Source organism: Vicugna pacos, chromosome 19 (assembly GCF_048564905.1).
Source record: "Vicugna pacos chromosome 19, VicPac4, whole genome shotgun sequence".
In the NCBI taxonomy this organism is placed as follows: Eukaryota; Metazoa; Chordata; class Mammalia; order Artiodactyla; family Camelidae; genus Vicugna; species Vicugna pacos.
In genome coordinates, this window is record NC_133005.1 from 27,536,354 (window position 1) to 27,553,423 (window position 17,070).

The 17,070-nt window shown below is 37.9% G+C and overlaps 1 protein-coding gene across 3 annotated transcripts in view; it reads right to left on the reverse strand.

The window, feature by feature from the left end:
• The window catches only part of SAMHD1 (SAM and HD domain containing deoxynucleoside triphosphate triphosphohydrolase 1), a 45,065-nt gene that overhangs the window by 3,562 nt on the left and 24,433 nt on the right, over positions 1 to 17,070 (reverse strand). For 2 of the 3 annotated variants that reach the window (XM_006202728.4, XM_031687842.2), the window contains exons 7-15: positions 15,469 to 15,624; positions 14,386 to 14,486; positions 14,095 to 14,203; positions 13,310 to 13,401; positions 11,846 to 11,961; positions 6,848 to 6,987; positions 5,975 to 6,070; positions 2,164 to 2,268; positions 1,472 to 1,609 (exon numbers count right to left, since the gene is read on the reverse strand). In XM_006202728.4, the coding sequence (XP_006202790.1) occupies positions 1,472 to 1,609; positions 2,164 to 2,268; positions 5,975 to 6,070; positions 6,848 to 6,987; positions 11,846 to 11,961; positions 13,310 to 13,401; positions 14,095 to 14,203; positions 14,386 to 14,486; positions 15,469 to 15,624 (1,053 nt within the window). The remainder of the gene's footprint in view (positions 1 to 1,471; positions 1,610 to 2,163; positions 2,269 to 5,974; positions 6,071 to 6,847; positions 6,988 to 11,845; positions 11,962 to 13,309; positions 13,402 to 14,094; positions 14,204 to 14,385; positions 14,487 to 15,468; positions 15,625 to 17,070) is intronic. The other variant, XM_072944182.1, reaches the window with a different exon arrangement.

Below are 17,070 nucleotides of genomic sequence, written 5' to 3' on the forward strand. Positions count from 1 at the left end.
AACACCCTTTACCCAGCTAACTCCTCACCCATCCTTCAGGTCTCAGCTTCCAAGTCCTTCTTTAAATAAGCCAACCAAGCCTGGCTTAAATCGTTCTCCTTATTGCTCCCCTAAGATTGTTCACGCCGCCCCTCACCCTAAAGCACTTACCACGTCCCTGTAACTGTTATTTACTCGTGTCTGTTATCCCCAACTAGAGCGAGACCCGTGGGAAACGCCTGTCTCAGGCACAGTTCAGCCACATGGCTGAACTTAACAGCTTCTTGATTCTCTGCTTCCAGTGTCTCCACATTCCTCCTTCACTGGGAGCTAGTGTACCTGAGACAGACAGGCCTCCTTACTCCCACAAGTCTCACTCTAGCCGGAGACAAAAACACAGATGTAGATAATCACAGCAGCATGGTAAGTCTCGAATACAGTCGACGATTCCACTCTTACTGTACATAAGAAAAACTTCCTTAGCTGCTCAGCCAAGGTTCTCTGTAATCGAATCTTCTCTTCCTGTTTCAGCTCTCATCTCAGCAGTAAGACTTTCTTCCTCCAGTCAGACAGGTCTCCTCACGGCCCCCAAACACACTCAACTTGTTCCAGTTTCATTTCGTGTTGCCTTTCTCTCTGCTACTCACCCAAGCACAGTCCAGCCTTCTGGATCGAGTAGAGTCCTCCCTCCTCACAAGGCTTATCCGACCACTCTCCCAGCTCTCTGAGCCCTAACAGAGCTCCCCTGCACCCCTCCCTCTGGCACTCAACAAAGATCCGATGTACTGGGCTACTCTTCCATGTCTGACCATTCCCTTTCATTTCCTTCACCACCCAACGCACGAAGGGAAGAAAGCAGTTTGTGAGAGAGTGAGTACCAGACTAGGAGGTAGAGCACGGTTTCCCACCTGCTGGACAGTCAGACTCAATTCTGTGGACCGATATCGGTGGGTCATGGCACCCACCTTGTGCTAGTCAATAAGGGACCGTTTCAACAACATTCTCTATGGGATTGGCAACTAGAGAATTTCAGTATTTACAGGTTTGGGAATGCTGAGTTTGAAATAAGTTAGAAAACAGAAGTCAGTTTTATGTGGCCTTAAACAAGTTAACAACTCAGCTTGTGTAACTTTCTCTGCAAGATGGGGACACGATAGCTCACCTCCCAGGGTCACTGGGAGGACTAGGTGGGACAACTGGTGAGAACATTGTCAAGTAGTATTCCCACGCCCATCACTTCAAACTTCTATTTGTCCTAACAGACAATAATGACAAGCAGAGCACCCCCCTCATAGCTGCTGTGGGAAGAAATCACTGGCTGACACAGATTCAGACATTTTAAAAGGAAAGCTTGAGGTGGAAAAACTCCCCCCCGCCCCAAACCAAAACCAAATGACCACTATTTAGATCAGAGCTTTTCAGAGGGAAGTAAGGATCTCTTTCTGTTTTCACTTAGAAATAAAAGCGTGTGCCGCCTGTGCCGAACACCCACCTGCGGCTTGGTGAAGTTGTTGATGACGCACCAGTGAACAAAGTGCTGCTGGGCAGCAAACAGACTCTCTGCGTCTGTCTTCTTACAGTAAACTCGGATTAGCTGCTCTGCAAATCTCTCTGGCAAAAGCTGTGAAACCTTTTTACAGAAGAAAAGATGTCGCCGTCACCCTGAGTTCACACACTTAAGACAGATCAGCCTGATGTGACATTAAAAGTACCATGCTGTTTTGCTGTTTTATCCCAATGGTGATACTCCAAAGAAAAGAATTCAATGTAGCTGTTTTATTGCAAAACGTCCCACAACTTCATGTCAATTAATAGAAGATGAGTCGTTTGTATGATAATTACATAAAGACCACAGACTCTCTCACGCAGAAGATATACAAATAAGCACATTTAATTTATGTGATTTCAACCATACAACACTCCCTTCCCACCAGCTTTATAACCTAGCCTCTAAACCAAAAAAACAGCGCTTTCATCCATGTTCAGCGAACAGGAAAAACTGGCTGTTAAGATGGTCTAGTCTACACAAAATCACGTATACTTTAAAGACATACTTCTCTTTCTTTCTTTTTTTTTTTTAACTGTAGCCATTGACTTTAGGACCTAACTTCATACAAGATGCAAATCTACTATAAAGATTTGCCAAATGCCACTACAATATATTTGTTTTACCTAAGTAGTTACCTGATCTTTAGTAATCTTGATTGCCTTGCTGGGGTCACTCTTACAATAGAAGCGAACATTATCAATAGGATTCTTGTCTTCCATTCCATAATCCATGTTGATAACCTTAATACAAACAGTAAGTGGTCACTTACATAATAGCAATGAGAACTGAACTCAGGGTGTGGGGGCATCACAAGAAACGAAGCAGAGCCCTCTGGAGGCTCAGAAGTAGGAGCCCTGGTAAGGTGGCTTATAGTGGAGTCAAAACAGCTCTGGTGCCTGAGCCATAGGGATTTGGTCTTTGAAATCTGGGTGGGGTGGGGGGACCATCTGTGCTTTCAACATAAGTAGGGTATAAAGTCAGCACCCACTATGTGATAGACACATGGCAGGCACTGATGTGTAGAGATACTACAAGGACACTTGATACAATCCCAGCCCCACAGGCCACGTGCCCTAGACTGAGGCTGGACAAATGATTATAAAAGCAATCATCGAACCACATTTGTTCTAAGAGTTACCAAGGAAAAGCAAATGGTGCTGTGAAACTCTGTAACCAGGGAACCTAGCAGTCTGTGGCTCTTTGGGGAATGACTGGAAATGTTTTCCTGGGAAAGTGAATTTACTAATAAGTGAGCAGGAATTAACTAGGCCTAAGTAGGAAAGAAAAGAATTCCAGGCAGAAGAAACAGCTCTGAGACAGAGAAGACTGAACTGTCTGCTGGGTTTAGTAACACTGGAGTCTTTGGCGATCTTGATGAGAGTAGTTTTAATACAGGCAGACCTCAGAGAGATCACAGGTACTGTTCCAGGTCACTGCAATAAAGCAAATATTGTAACAAAGCAAATTCCATGAATTTTTTGTCTCCCAGTGCATATGAAAATTATGTTTACACTATACTGTAGTCTTTTAAGTATGTAAGAACATAATGTTTTAAAAACAATGTACATACCTTAATTAAAAAATACTTTATTGCTAGAAATTGCTAACCATCATTTGAGCCTTCAGCGAGTCATAATCTTTTTGCAATAGTGACGTCAAAGATCACTGATCACAGACCACCATAACAAATATAATAATAATGAGAAAGTTTTCAATCTTGCGAGAATTGCCAATATATGACACAGAAACATGAAGTGAGCAAATGCTGCTGAAAAAAGGCGCCAATAGACTTGCTTGATGAAGGGTTGGCACAAACCTTCAATTTGAAAAAATGCAATATATGCAAAGTGCAATAAAGTGATCCACAAAAAAACAAGGTATGCCTGTTCAGTGATGGTGACAGAAAAAAGATTCAGAAGTAAATGAGAAATAAAAGAGAGAGGACAACTCATAAGTTTGGCTGTTAAGAAGTTACAAGAGGGAAGAAAATACAGAGGAACATGGTACCCAGGAAAGGTAAGGGGACACAACTTCTCAATGAGTTTGACTCTGAAGAAGAGGAGAGGGATGGAGAGGAGCGTAGTGTTTCTTATTTTCTTATGACAGAAGTCTGTTTAACTGACGATGGGAAAGTCAGAGAAAGAAAGGAGAAAATGGATACTGTAAAGTTCCGCAGATGTGCTGAGACGAATGGCTTTCTGGCTGCACTGCCCAATGGCCACATATGGATTGTACATGTCAAGTCATTAACATTAAATACATGAATAAAATTAGTTCTTCAAATTAAAGTTTGTTCTTCAAAAGTTGCCAACAGCCACATTTCAAGTGCTCAATAGCCATATGTGGTTAGTCGCTACCAAAATGGAAGCACAGATACAGGACATTTCCTTCACCATAGAAAGCTCTATTGGACAGCCCTGGCCTAGAACACAAGTGGAAGGGTTACCCTTAGTCTTTGATAAAAAGAGACATTCTCCCACTGTGCCAGGGAGGGGAAGGCTGAGCACAGCTGCAGAGGGAGGCAGGTTTGCTTGTTTGGTTGTGTAGGCGGAGATGGTTCCCACCAAAAGATCTGTATTTTATCTCAGAAATAAGAGCCAAAATGGGATTAGTGAGAGTGAATACAGCTGGGGTTGGGGAGCAGGGCTGAAGATTTGGGAAGAGTGAAGATGGTTTGAAATAGTCACTGGGGAGACTGGAAGAGCTGCACTAAGCCTGCCAGAAGGTCCAGGGCTCAGCAAAGGCTGGTGACCACAGGTTGTCAATCAGCCTTTTGTAAGGGAAATGCAAAGAAAGGTGAGTGAGTTGAGAGTAACTGCAGAAAATGACTGAATTAATGGATCACAGGATCTGAGTGAGACTGGGAGAGAAATAAAGACAGAAGGTCATTGACAAGCTGCAAGAAAGTAAGGAGATAATCAAATGGAGGTCCAGGTGAGCTAGAAACAAGCAAATAAGGAAGAGAGGGGTTCATGGATGAAGATGAGATGCTTAAATTAGTGATTTTTAGAGGGAGGATATTTTCAAATGTTGATAAGGTTCAGAGTGTAATCTGCTGAGCATGCTGGCTGAGGTGGAATGGATAAGGTCACTGAGGATGAGCAGAGAGGAAGTGCTAAACCAAGCCCAAATCTTCACCCAAGAGGACAGTGGATGGCTTAAGGTGCCAGTCTCGAAGGAATAGGGGTCCCACATCAGGTCTTGAAGTGCTACTAGGGAACAAGAGGACTGATGAACAGGAAGGTCTGCTGACCCTGAGGAGTGTGCTTTTCCTGACAGAGCTGCCGGGGAATCACGTTCTCGGGGGACAGCCGGGCCGCACAAAAGCAAAGAGATAGTCAGCGAAGAGGCTGTGGGTACAGGGGATTAGTTAATTACAGAGTGGAAATTCCAAAGGGATTCATGGACAGGTTTGGGAGAAGGGGAGAGACTGGAAATCAAATTAGGGGGTAAAAATAGAGCAATGTGGTAATGACAGTGCAGAGGACAGATGACAAGAAGGGCCTATCTTGTGAGTGGTGACGGAAGAAAATGGCTATTTTGGTGGCTTTGCTGCCTGTGGCCTGTGAGAGAAAGATGAACATCTGAGATTCAGCTGTGGTCCAGAAGTGAGGCCAGGGGTCTGCAGTACACGGCTGGTCCTCCCATTCTGTGTGGTGTACTGGCTTCGATGGCTGTGGTGCGTGTGCTGCAAGCCTGAACCTGTGATGGGGAACTGCTCAGTCCTCCCCAAGGTCGCAGGGCTGGTGCTGTCCCACAGGGGAGGGGCCTGATGTAGCCTTGACATTTTCACCCATCATGGTAAGGCATGAACACTAATCCAGTTTTCAGCAATTTTCAGAAGTACCACTACTCTTTCATATTTATTTCCTTGGGTTTAGAAGAGGAATAAAAGGCAATCCCTATTTTCCCCATAATGCATAATTAGTTATTTATTTATTTTTTAGGGGAGGTACTGGGGATTGAATCCAGGACCTTGTGCATGCTGGGCAGGCATGCTACCATTGAACTAACCCCTCCCCTAATTCCCAATAATAAATTATGTTTTATAGCCCACTAAATAATCATAGTTTATGAAGTAACTTTTATATACATAAAGTCCTAAAAGGAGCCAGATATGGTTAAAGTTACCAAATAAAAATATTACACTGTCAAATTAAAACTAGCTGCTAATACATGATAAGACATTTAACTACCAATTTTACTTGCTTTCTCATAATATAGATGGGCTTTACCCATCTTCAAATGGAAAGTTTTTTCTGATTATGAAACCCTTGTACATTACTCACTGCAAAAAAAAATCACCTGCAATTCCACCACTCAAGTGGAAAACAATGTTAACATTTTACTATTAACATATCCAGAATTTTTTCAGTGTGTTCACTGGGGCGGTGCTTTATCTTAAAAAAGTTCTTTGCTGAGTATGTTGCTGGGCTAACTACTTACATCCACTATGAAATCTTCAGCCTTCAGTTCAACTTCTAGCAATATCTTACTGGGTTTAGCATCGGCGACCTCTTTTGGAAGGCGTTTGTATCTTTCCTAGAAAAGACAAGACTCCTGTTAGTTAGAGCTCAGTTCTTCATCCTACAGTGTTTGTGCCACGAAAAGGTTCCCTCCCTGAAAACGGCACTTTACCAAGGAAAGCGGGTAGCAATATCCCTAACAAACACAGAGCTTCTGCCTATGCCATCTTTTAATCAAATCACAATAGCGCAATTTTCATAACAGAATTTTTCCATTGAAAAAAATGTGGCAGTAACCTATTAGTAAAACAAGAAGGAGTAAAGTGAGACCCAAGGAAGTGTTGTGAGGCAGGGTGTGCTTATCAGTATGGCTTGTGTTAGGGGCTTTCTGGCAGGGAAAACCCTTCATCAAGCAGGAGAGGAAAACAGATAACTGAACTAAAGAAGGCAGGCAAATACCACCTGGGAGAGCCTGATAAACTGTGAAAGAAGGAAGGAGTTAAAAGCAGGTCCTTAGGATCTCAAAGACACTCAAGCAGATTTCGAGGTCCTTCTCCCTTACATTCATTTTCTTGCCTTTGGATCTAGCCAAAATTTGAGGACCCCGCCCCCTACCCTCCAAGATGAGAGAGTAAAGGTTTGGAGTAAGATAGACTTGGCTTTGAATCCTGGTTCACTAACTGTAGGCAAGTTATTTAATCTCTCCCAAGCCAGTTTCTTCACCTATAGGACAGCCCTCAGAAGACTGATGTGAAGATGAAATGAGAATGAACGTAAAGGTCTTAGAACAGAGTCATGCTATTGTGATGGGTTAATGGTTTCCCCTTGGGGGACAGAGGACCTTTCAATTTACCTTTTTAATCTTTACTTGTCCTACTGGCTGAGTCTCACCCACATACTTGTATAGATGACGACATTCAATTTTTTTTAAAATTGCTCGTGCGGCATCCAGTTTGGGATCAGTAGAGTATAAAATCTCCAGAAAAATGTTATCTGCCAATTTGATGAAATATCAGTTACATTAAAAGGAAAAAAAAACCCAAGATTTAAAAAGATTCATACATTGCTGTACTTTTGAAATGACTTCAAGCAGAAGTTTACAAATGTAGGCACGCTACGATTATAACGATGTGGAAACAATTTTTTTTCAAAGCCTGAAGTGAAAAAAACCTTTGTAAAAGTGTTCCAGTCTATGTCTTGGATTTGCTTCAAGGTCATCCAGTGAGTGGGAAAGGAGAGAGAGAAAATAAGACTGCATTAGAGTTGATGACTGCATCAGAGTTGGGGTTGGGTTTTGGGTACAAAGGGGTGTATTGATTTATTGTTATGTTTTGTTTTGTTTTTCAAAGAGAATTATACTTAAGGAATTACAAAATTATGTTGGAGTTCTGCTTCAAAATGGCCCAGGGTCTGATGGGATGAAGGGACGAAGCAAAACTGCCCTGTGTTGGTAACTATTGCAGCTAAATGATGAGGCTAAGTGATGCAAACTTCCTTAATAGAAAGTTTTCAAAAGTCTCATTCCATGATGATAGAAGGTAGTTTATTTTCCTTCTTTCTTTTCCCTCCAGCTTTTTATTTAAAAAAATTTTCAAAATGAAACACCCTTCGCCTAAATTTATCAACTGTTAGCATTTTTCTACATAGGCACACACTATCTCCGTGTGTGTGCATGCAAATTTTTGAGGAAATGTTTAAAAATTAGAGATATCAAGACCCTTCACTCTAAATGCTTCAGCATGTACCTCCCAATGACAACATTCCGCAACATAACCACAATCATACCAAGAAATTTACTCTGATATAAAAATATCTTACAGTCTACCTTTGAATTTGCTTAAATGTTCCAATAATGCAATTTATGAATTTTTATTGCTAGATAGATAAGCCAATCAATTATTAGGGACGACATTAGTTGTCATGCTTTTCAATCTCCTTTCACCTAGAACTAGAATAATTCCTCTGACTTCGAATCTTGCATAATGTTGGCATTTTAGAAAAGTTCAGGCATTCATTTTGTAAAATGTCCCACACTTTGAACTTGTCTGACTGTTTCCTTACTATTAGATTCAAGTTAAACCCTATTGTCAAGAACTCTATGTAAGTGTTACAACATCCAAGAACACATTATAATAAGCACTGTATAAATGCTTGGCTCAGTGTATTATGTCAGGAGTCACATAATGAGTTTTGTTACCTTTATGGGGTATGTTAAATTCCAACAGTTGGTTAGGCAATAATTTCCAGGTTTCTTTGTTATAAATCTATCTTTCATTTTGTAATTAACAACCTGCAGGGTGATATTTTGAGAGGGTCTTATCCCAATAAATTTTCAACCAATGGCTTAGCATTTATTGGTAATTCTTGACAGAATCAGTCACTGCACTTTGAAAAAAGTTTTATTAAAATATCTTTTCTTGGCAAAACAAAATATTAGCATCTATGTCATTCACCTCACCTACATGTATTTGTATGTTCCTCCCTACTTAATCCATGGTTACCACATTCCTCACCCGCTCAGTGATGCTGTCTGCAAACCGTCTCTCCATCTTCAGTTTTCATTATTTCTTTACATATCATACCCACAGTTTGAAAAAGTGAACAGTTTTATCTTAACATAACAAGACCACACTTTTCTAATTGATGCTTTTATCTACCCTATTCCAGCTGAATTAATGAAATGCTTTACCCCATGACAGAATCTGACTATTTGAAGACCTATCTAATCCCTGAGATTCATCTCAAAAGGCACCCAACCGTGAAACCAGCCCTAATTCATCCAAACCAGAGACATAATTCCTCCTTCCTTTGAACCCCACAGAACTCAACTGATACTCTTTTTAATGCCTTTCATCTTATTCCACCAGGTACAGGTTCTTAGGGGGACCTACATTTTCATTTGTTGGTTAAGTGGGTAGAAGAGGGGTTACTGGATCACAGGATACATGTATGTTTAAAAGAAAATGCTTAACTTTTTCCAAGTGGCTGTACCATCTGCATTCCCACTGGCCATTTATGAGAGTCCTGTCTGTTCCACACATGTTTTCAGAACAGAGTTATATACAAGAGAAAGGAAACTGCTTGTCTATTAAATTTAATGACTAGACTATCACTAAAATAATGTAAACAACATTCAACTTGGGAGTCAGAAGACTTGGTTTGAGCTCATCTTTGCCATTTATTAAGATAAGTTGACTTCCCTCCTTTGGTCTCAGTTCCCTCACTTGAGGAATTTTAAGTGGATGATCTCTACAGTCCATTTGAATTTAACATTCTAAGATCTCAATTTAATTAAGGGATTTGGGGTTAGGGTCTTGCAGGAGAAGGGATGGGACGGGTAAGATCCACCCATTGCTTAGGAATATTGAGGGATAAAGACCACAGCAAGAAAATTGTTACGTAGGGCAGTGGTCATAACATTTGCAATGCTTAAGATAGCTACATCCAGGTAAGCGGAACCATCCATCATAAATAGGAATTTAGGAAGCAGAGAGAACAGATAAACAAATGGTGGCATAATCACGTGATGGAGCACTACTCAGCAATAAAAAGTAATGAACTACTGATACATACAATCTGGAGAAACCTCAAATGCACAATGCTGAGTGAAAGAAGCTTTACACAGAAGAGTACATACTGTATGATTCCACTTATATTAAAGTCTGGACAGGCAAATAGTGGTTGTTTCTAGGGGTGAGGTGGGGACAGGAATTGACTAGGAGAGGGCAGGAGGGAACTGTTTGGGGAGAAGATAACATTCTGTGTTCTGCATTTGTCTAGCAAGTGTGCTCTTACAATTTTTACATTTACACAGTTGCATGTAAATTTTACATCAAAAGAAAAAAAAACCTATAAACAGTTACTGAACTTTAGTTAATCTGCATGTTGAAGGAATTAGAGGTAAAGTATTATGATGTCTGCAATTTACTTTAAAATGAATCAAAATTTAGATGGATTAACAGATGTGTAGAGGGATGGTCAGTGATAAATACATGATAAAACAAGTCCGGAAAATGCTAGAATTTAAGTGGTCAGTATACAGGTTTTTGCTGCAAACTTCTTTCAACATCGTTGTAAGTTTTCAACACTTTTCCCCAAAATGTGGGAAAACATTCTAAAAAATTTTTAAAAAGGTGGTGGAGAGTTTAAAAATAAAGATAAAGTGAGTTGCTTTTTGGAAAAGCAGCAAAGGCAAGGAGGACTCACAAGGTCTTGTCCCTTGAAGGTCCTGTAGTTTAGGGCAATAAGGATTATATGAGTGCTCAGGGTAACATGCAAGAAGGAAGATGGTCTATGTCTCAAATAACGAAAGCTGGAAAGGCCACATGCCTGTTCTCCCATACACTGTCAGATAAAGCACAAAAAATGTGAACTAAATTCTTGTCTGGAATTTTTGACATTGTTAACAATATCCAAGTGAGTGACTAGTGGACTCATCTCATTGAACAGGGTAAAATCCAGTTTGGTGTTCCAGAAACTTCACAGTGAGTGAGAGCTATTACAATCATGTGCAGTTAAGACCTCATTAAAATGTATGCTATTTTATTGTTTGTCAGCTTACCCAAAAGTGTATAAAATCCAGAATTCATTTCTTTTCACCAAAAGATAATTTAAGTGTAATAATGTTACAGGATAAATTGTTAGGACTGGTTTCTTGGGAAGAGTGAAGATGACTTTTTAAAATATAGTATCACCTGCTTTATTATGAGCAAAAGTTAAAAATAAATGTCCCCAGCTTGCTCAAATTGTTTTATAATCTCTTCTTCCATTCGTATCCACACAACCATGGGGGACTAGTGTATCTGCTATGACGTTCTTAAAAAAAAACAGAAACAATTTAGATGCATTATCCCCCATAAGTAACTTTGTTATGAATCCAAATTAGACTAATTAACAAGCAAGAAGCAAACTCATCTGTCACATTACAAACCTTTATTATTGATGTACACAGCATTCTCAGTGTACACAAAGACATTTGTGATGCGGAATCACTATTTCACTTCTAACTTTTGTTTAGTTATGATTAGAAAATGACAAAAAAGTTCTAAGTGTAATGGGGACTCTATATTGACTGCCTACATGTATATTTTTAAAGAACAATGTAGATAAAATCTAGCAGTGATGAAGCAGGAAGCTGATGTAGTCACTTTGGTTGTGCCTGAAGCCACTCAGCTTCTGTTGTTCTCGCTGGTTTCAGAACCTCCAGCCTCTCCACTGATCCTGTCATTTTGTTTTTAGTTAAGCTGAGTTAGTTTCATGATTTGTAACAAAAAACTCTGACTGGTATATGCTTTTTGGTCTACTTCTTTTGCTTTACTGATCTTTGTTTCTCAGTCTGCACTTTCCCACATTAAAGAACCAGCTGCGACACCCCGCCTCTCTTCCTTCCCACCCTAAATTGCTGATTTTGTTTCTGCTGACACACTGAGAAATATTTCTGGCATTCTGTGTTTTGCAACCAAAAATAATGTTTAAAGGGCAAGCCAGGTTTGTGGTATTAGTCTTGTATTAGTCTAGCTGTATTATAAAGTAAAATAATTGAAAATATTGAGTACTTATGTGCCAAGTATATTCCAGGTGCTATATGCCTCTTTTAAGCATCACAACAAAACTATATGCTAGGTATCATCACTTCCATTTTATAGATGAGGAAACTAAGATGCAGAGAGATTAAATAACCTTATCAAGGTTACCTCGTTAACATAAAACAGAGACAAAACTCAAATCCAAAAGTGTACAATCACTTTAGAAGCTAAATACATTGGAATGTTTGGAAAATAACCCACTGCAATCCAGGGAAAGTTAATACTTTATCTGAGATGGACCGTCGATGTTACCTTTTAGTTCTTACCTGTCAGCTTAGTAAAGGCTTCCATGTCATCAATTGCTGTAGAAATACGATACTTTTCTCCTTCGGAACCTGTTATCTGTATGTGAGGGTCTGCTTCGAGGAAGGCATCTGTAATCCTAAAGATCATTTTATAAACACTTATGTTTATGAGAAAATTTGCTTAAAGTTAAGGAAATCTTTCTACTTTAGGGAAATAACATCTTGAGATAAAATGTTCTAAAGACAACTATTTCTCAGACTCAGATATAGATAACAAACTAGTGGATATGGTTGGGAGAGGGAGGGGCAATAGAGAGGTAGGGGATTAAGAGGTACAAACTATTAAGTAAAAACAAGCTACAAGGATATATTGTACAACCAATATATATAGCCAATTTTTATAATAATTATAAATGGACTATAACCTTTTAAAATTGTGAATCACTACATTGTACACCTGCAACTACTCATATAATATTGCACATCAACTATACTTCAACTGAAAGGAAAAAAAAAAGAAAGACAACTGCTTTTCAATCATAAGTCCATGGTGATTTGTGAACTACCATGTTTACTGTGTTCCAGGCATTACGATAGAGCTTTTAGATACACCATTTTCCCACAATAAAATAGGTGTAATTAGCCTCAATTTTATAGATGTAGAAATTAAGTAATTTTCATGTAATCAGGTTAGGAAGAAGCAGTACCAGGTTTTTTACTTAGATGTCCCTGATTCTCCACATTAAAAACAAACAAAACAATAAAACCTCTTACCAAAGTACAACCATACAAATAGGAGAATGTATTCTAACTAGACTGCTCATAAAAAAAGATGGGGACAAAAACAGAAAAGAAGATAAATTTTCTCAACACAAATGTAAACATGAAAGGCTTATAATAAATCAATTTAAAGCTATTTTAGAGACACGGAATTAACTTGACTCACACCAAATTTTTGGTAATTCCTTATGGAGTCTTTTTGAGTCACAGAGAAATTTGGCTGTACTTTTCTGATTTGGTTCTCACTAGATCCGGGAGAAGAGGTAAAATTCCTGTCAGTTTCACTATCTGCTATCAACAATTTTGATAAATAATTGATAGAGTAAGGAAAGACAACTGATTTTTAAAATTAATTTCAGCATGTCAATTATCCACATCCCATCTCTCACCTCGATGACTAACATCTGGTACATAAGCAACTACCTGTGCAGAGGTCTGAGCCATCCCAGTGTGGCCTCTTGCTGCCTAACCTAAGCCAGCTCTTCTGCCTTCACCTCTCCCCTTCATCCACTCTCCCCCTCACCTCCAACTAAATTAAGCTCACTTTATGCTAGTTTTGGTTTCATTTGTTTGAGGGAACCATTTTAGATTTGCCCACTTAAAATTCACTTGAATTTACCTAGGAATCTCAACTTGACCAAGTATGATATTCTAGCAAAGTATCATGGAAAATTTTAATAGGGAAATAACAGTTGAACTTCTTACATCGTATCAATGATATTGCCAACTTTGTGTTGATAAGCTCTGCGGTGCAAACAGTTGCGTGTGTGGAACATGTCATACAGGTTTCCGACCTCCTGCAGAACATGAAACAAATATTAATGTAGGATCAGACTGTGTTGCTCTTGTTACTAGACAATCACATAAGTCAAGAAAAGGGGATTAATTTGCAATTTTTGTTCTTAGTAAACCAAAGTCTATTGAGTGTTTAAACTCTGTGACACATTGTTTTAGGCACCTTGAATATCTTTTTAAAATTTCTCAGTAACTCTAGAAATTAGGTATTATTCTTATATTCTTCATTCTCAAAAGAAAGACTTTCTATAGTATAACACTATAACACTCTTTAGTTACATGACTCTAATGTAGCAGGGACCTACTGATTTTAGGATTTTAACTACTATGAAATACTTAATATAGTTAATGCAGTGATTAAGGATAAGACTCAAGTCAGACTTTCTGGGTTGAAATTCCAGTTCTGCCGTGTATTAATTGTATGTCTCCTCTGTGCTTCAATTTGTTCATCTGTTAAATAGGATAATAGTAACATCTATCTCATACAGTTCTGAGGATTCAGTTAATCCCTCAAAAGCACTTAAAACACAGCCTAGCAACAATGTAGTAGAAGTGAAAAGAACCTTAAGATACTTACAAATGCTAAGCATGAAGTAAAGAGATTGACAATTTACCAGGTAAATTTTTCCAAATTACTGAATGGTTATTTCAAACTAGGAACTACACCTTCCTTGTCGTTCTCTGACAAAGCTTACCTTTTCTCTAGTACAAATACGCTTCCTATTGTCTACCTCACAGACACGGGCAAACTTAATAAAGCGCTTGTAATCAAAATTATTTTGGATTCCAAGATGATGGCAGTCCCTAGAAAGATTCCAAAGCAGAGAGATGAAATTTTTCAACAAAGGAAACTGTACCTTAAATATCAACACGAAACTTATATAAGGATTTTATTTTTCTGTATGTTTATTTAGTTAAATAAAAACTGTATATACTTAAAGTATACGAGGATTTTAACCAACTTTTCTGAAGTGTTCGGTGCATACCTGGCAAAATAATCCCATTTGTCCACATCAATGCCATTTCTTTTATTGGCCACTATCTCATAAAGGAAGCTTTTTTCTTGAGGACGCCCTTTATACGGCCACTGGAAGACAGGAAAAGCCACGGAAAGTTTTAGGATAGGAGCAAAACCTATTTGTAAGCAAAGCAAAGCAATTGTGTTAATCTGAAGATTATCTAAACAGATACTTGAATGGAAATGTGAGGTAAGTGATAAGGTTCTACTTTTTCCTTCTTCTGCTTAATTTCTAAATTAGTAGAAAAGGGAAAAGAAAGGCTAAAGTATATGTCTTGTTAATATTAAAACTTCTTGTGGTATCAGAAGGATCCTAACTCTATTACACTTCCCATAACCGACAAGCTTAAACAAGGTTTAAAGGCTTTTTAAAAATATAAGACCTGACTACGAATTCATGACTGTTCCTTGTCTTTTAATGTTGATTTCAGGCATGAAAATAGTACTATCTTTCAAAGTAGCTACACATCTAATCTAAATGATATGCACCAAAGAATTTTTGGAGCTCCATTTTTTGGAAATAGGATATTTGCTACAAATCTACCTCTTTATCTTACACCTTAGAAGTAGATTTGTATATTTTAAGGAAAAACACCTTTAAAAACCGCAAAGGGAAATTATTTTTTTAATTAAAAAAAGATCAAAAAGGAAACAAAACATATTGCTTTCTGAACTAATTCAACATTTTTATAGGTCTTCATATATCTAAATATTTGAAATATGGTACTTTTAATGGATAAACAAGACACATACTTTTACATTTTCTAAACAAAGTTACTTTAGACTTCTATATAAAATACTGCATATAGTCATTTAAAAATATTTACATATGTATTTTAATTTGGGGGATAACTTCAGAAGAACTTAGGAGCCGGAAGAAATATATAAGCCTTTCATTTTTTGCACTAAACAGTAGAAATATATCACATATTTTATCATTTAGTCTCTCTAAAATAGCCAAATGTCCCCTCCTCAAATGGATCTGAAGGAATTAAGAAAAGACTAGATGAAAAGCACCAGCCAATTCAAATTCAGTTGTACACAAACTTACCACAGGACTTTTGATGGGTGTGTCAAGTGGTCCTGTAATTTGTTCCTTGATAAAACAAATATCTTCTTCAGGGATGAGACCATAGTGCTGCATGACATCTCTGAGTCCATTAGAGTTAACTAGGTGCTCAAACATCATAACTGAGCCCTGTTCATGCTAGAAAAAGTCAGCACAGTATGGTCTGTTATAGACTTTAATCCGTTAGGGACCCCTAATTATTTAAATTATTCTTGGCTCCAGGTAATTCAGAGATAAAGTTCTACTGTATATTAGTTATTTACTTTTCCACTACAGTCTTGTGGATGTTTTAAAAAACTCTGCCAAATTTGTCTATATTTTACTAGTCTCTAAACCTTTACAAACCATGTTCATCATTACTTCATACATATATTTAATGAGATACAATAATTTATAATATATAATTATTATACAGTACAGTTGAATATTATCTGATCATAAAGATAGAGTCCATTTTTAATGAATGTCACTATAAAATTTAGTTTTATTTTTCCATCAGCTTTGGAACTTGTCAAGTTACAAGTTCTGTTAGCTCTTCCATCTAGTGGTGAAAAGAGGAAACTGCAAACTTGCTGATTAAAATAGTGTTTCAGAGATCTGAAGTCAAGATCTGGGCTGGATGATTAAATTAGCTTCATTTTACTCATCTGTCCCTGTCCTCTCATTTATAATCATTATAAACATCGGGGGAGGGTATAGCTCAGTGGTAGAGTGCGTGCCTGGCATGCACAAGGCCCCAGGTTCAATTCCCTGTAACTCCATTAAAAAATTTTAAAAAATCAAATGATCTCCGCCCTAATACAGGTCTTACCAAAAATGAACTGAAGATGAAAACAAAATGCTGAATGGTCCTATAACTATTTTTTAAAAAAATGAATCAAGATACATAGTAATTACACAGAGGAAAAACTTTAAGTTTACAGTGGAGAAATTTAGCAGCCATTGCCTTAATCCAGTGATTCAAGCTAATATCACCAGTAATGGCATAAATAGATTTTATGTGCCTCTGATGGGATACACTAAGGTCACAATGTGGCATTCTGCCAAAAAAAAATATACAATTTGATGCTATGAGGAAACACCAGAAAACCAAAACTCAAATTGAGGGATATTCCACAAAATGACTCACCTGTACACTTCAAAACATGACAAAAACATAAAGTCATAAAACAGAAAGACTGAAGAACTATTCCAGATCAAAAGAGACTAAAGGGAAATGGTAATTAAGTACAACGTACATATGGATCAGGACCAAAAAGAGGTTTTCTTTCCTTTTTTCTATATGGACAGCTGGTGAAATTTGAAAGAAAGCCTGTAAATTAGATAACAGTAGTGCAACAGTATTAATTTCCTGATTTTGATAAATGTACTGAGGTTATGTCAGAGAATGTTCTAATTTTTAGGAAATACTCATTGATGTATTCAGGAATAAAGGAGCATGTCTACAACACACTTTCAAACAGTTCATAAACAAATTTATATGTACAGAAAAATTTAAATTCCACAAGTATAATCTGCACAGACAATAACTAAAATTATAAGCCAATTAGGGGTAAGTATAACAAAAGATGTATAAGACCTTTC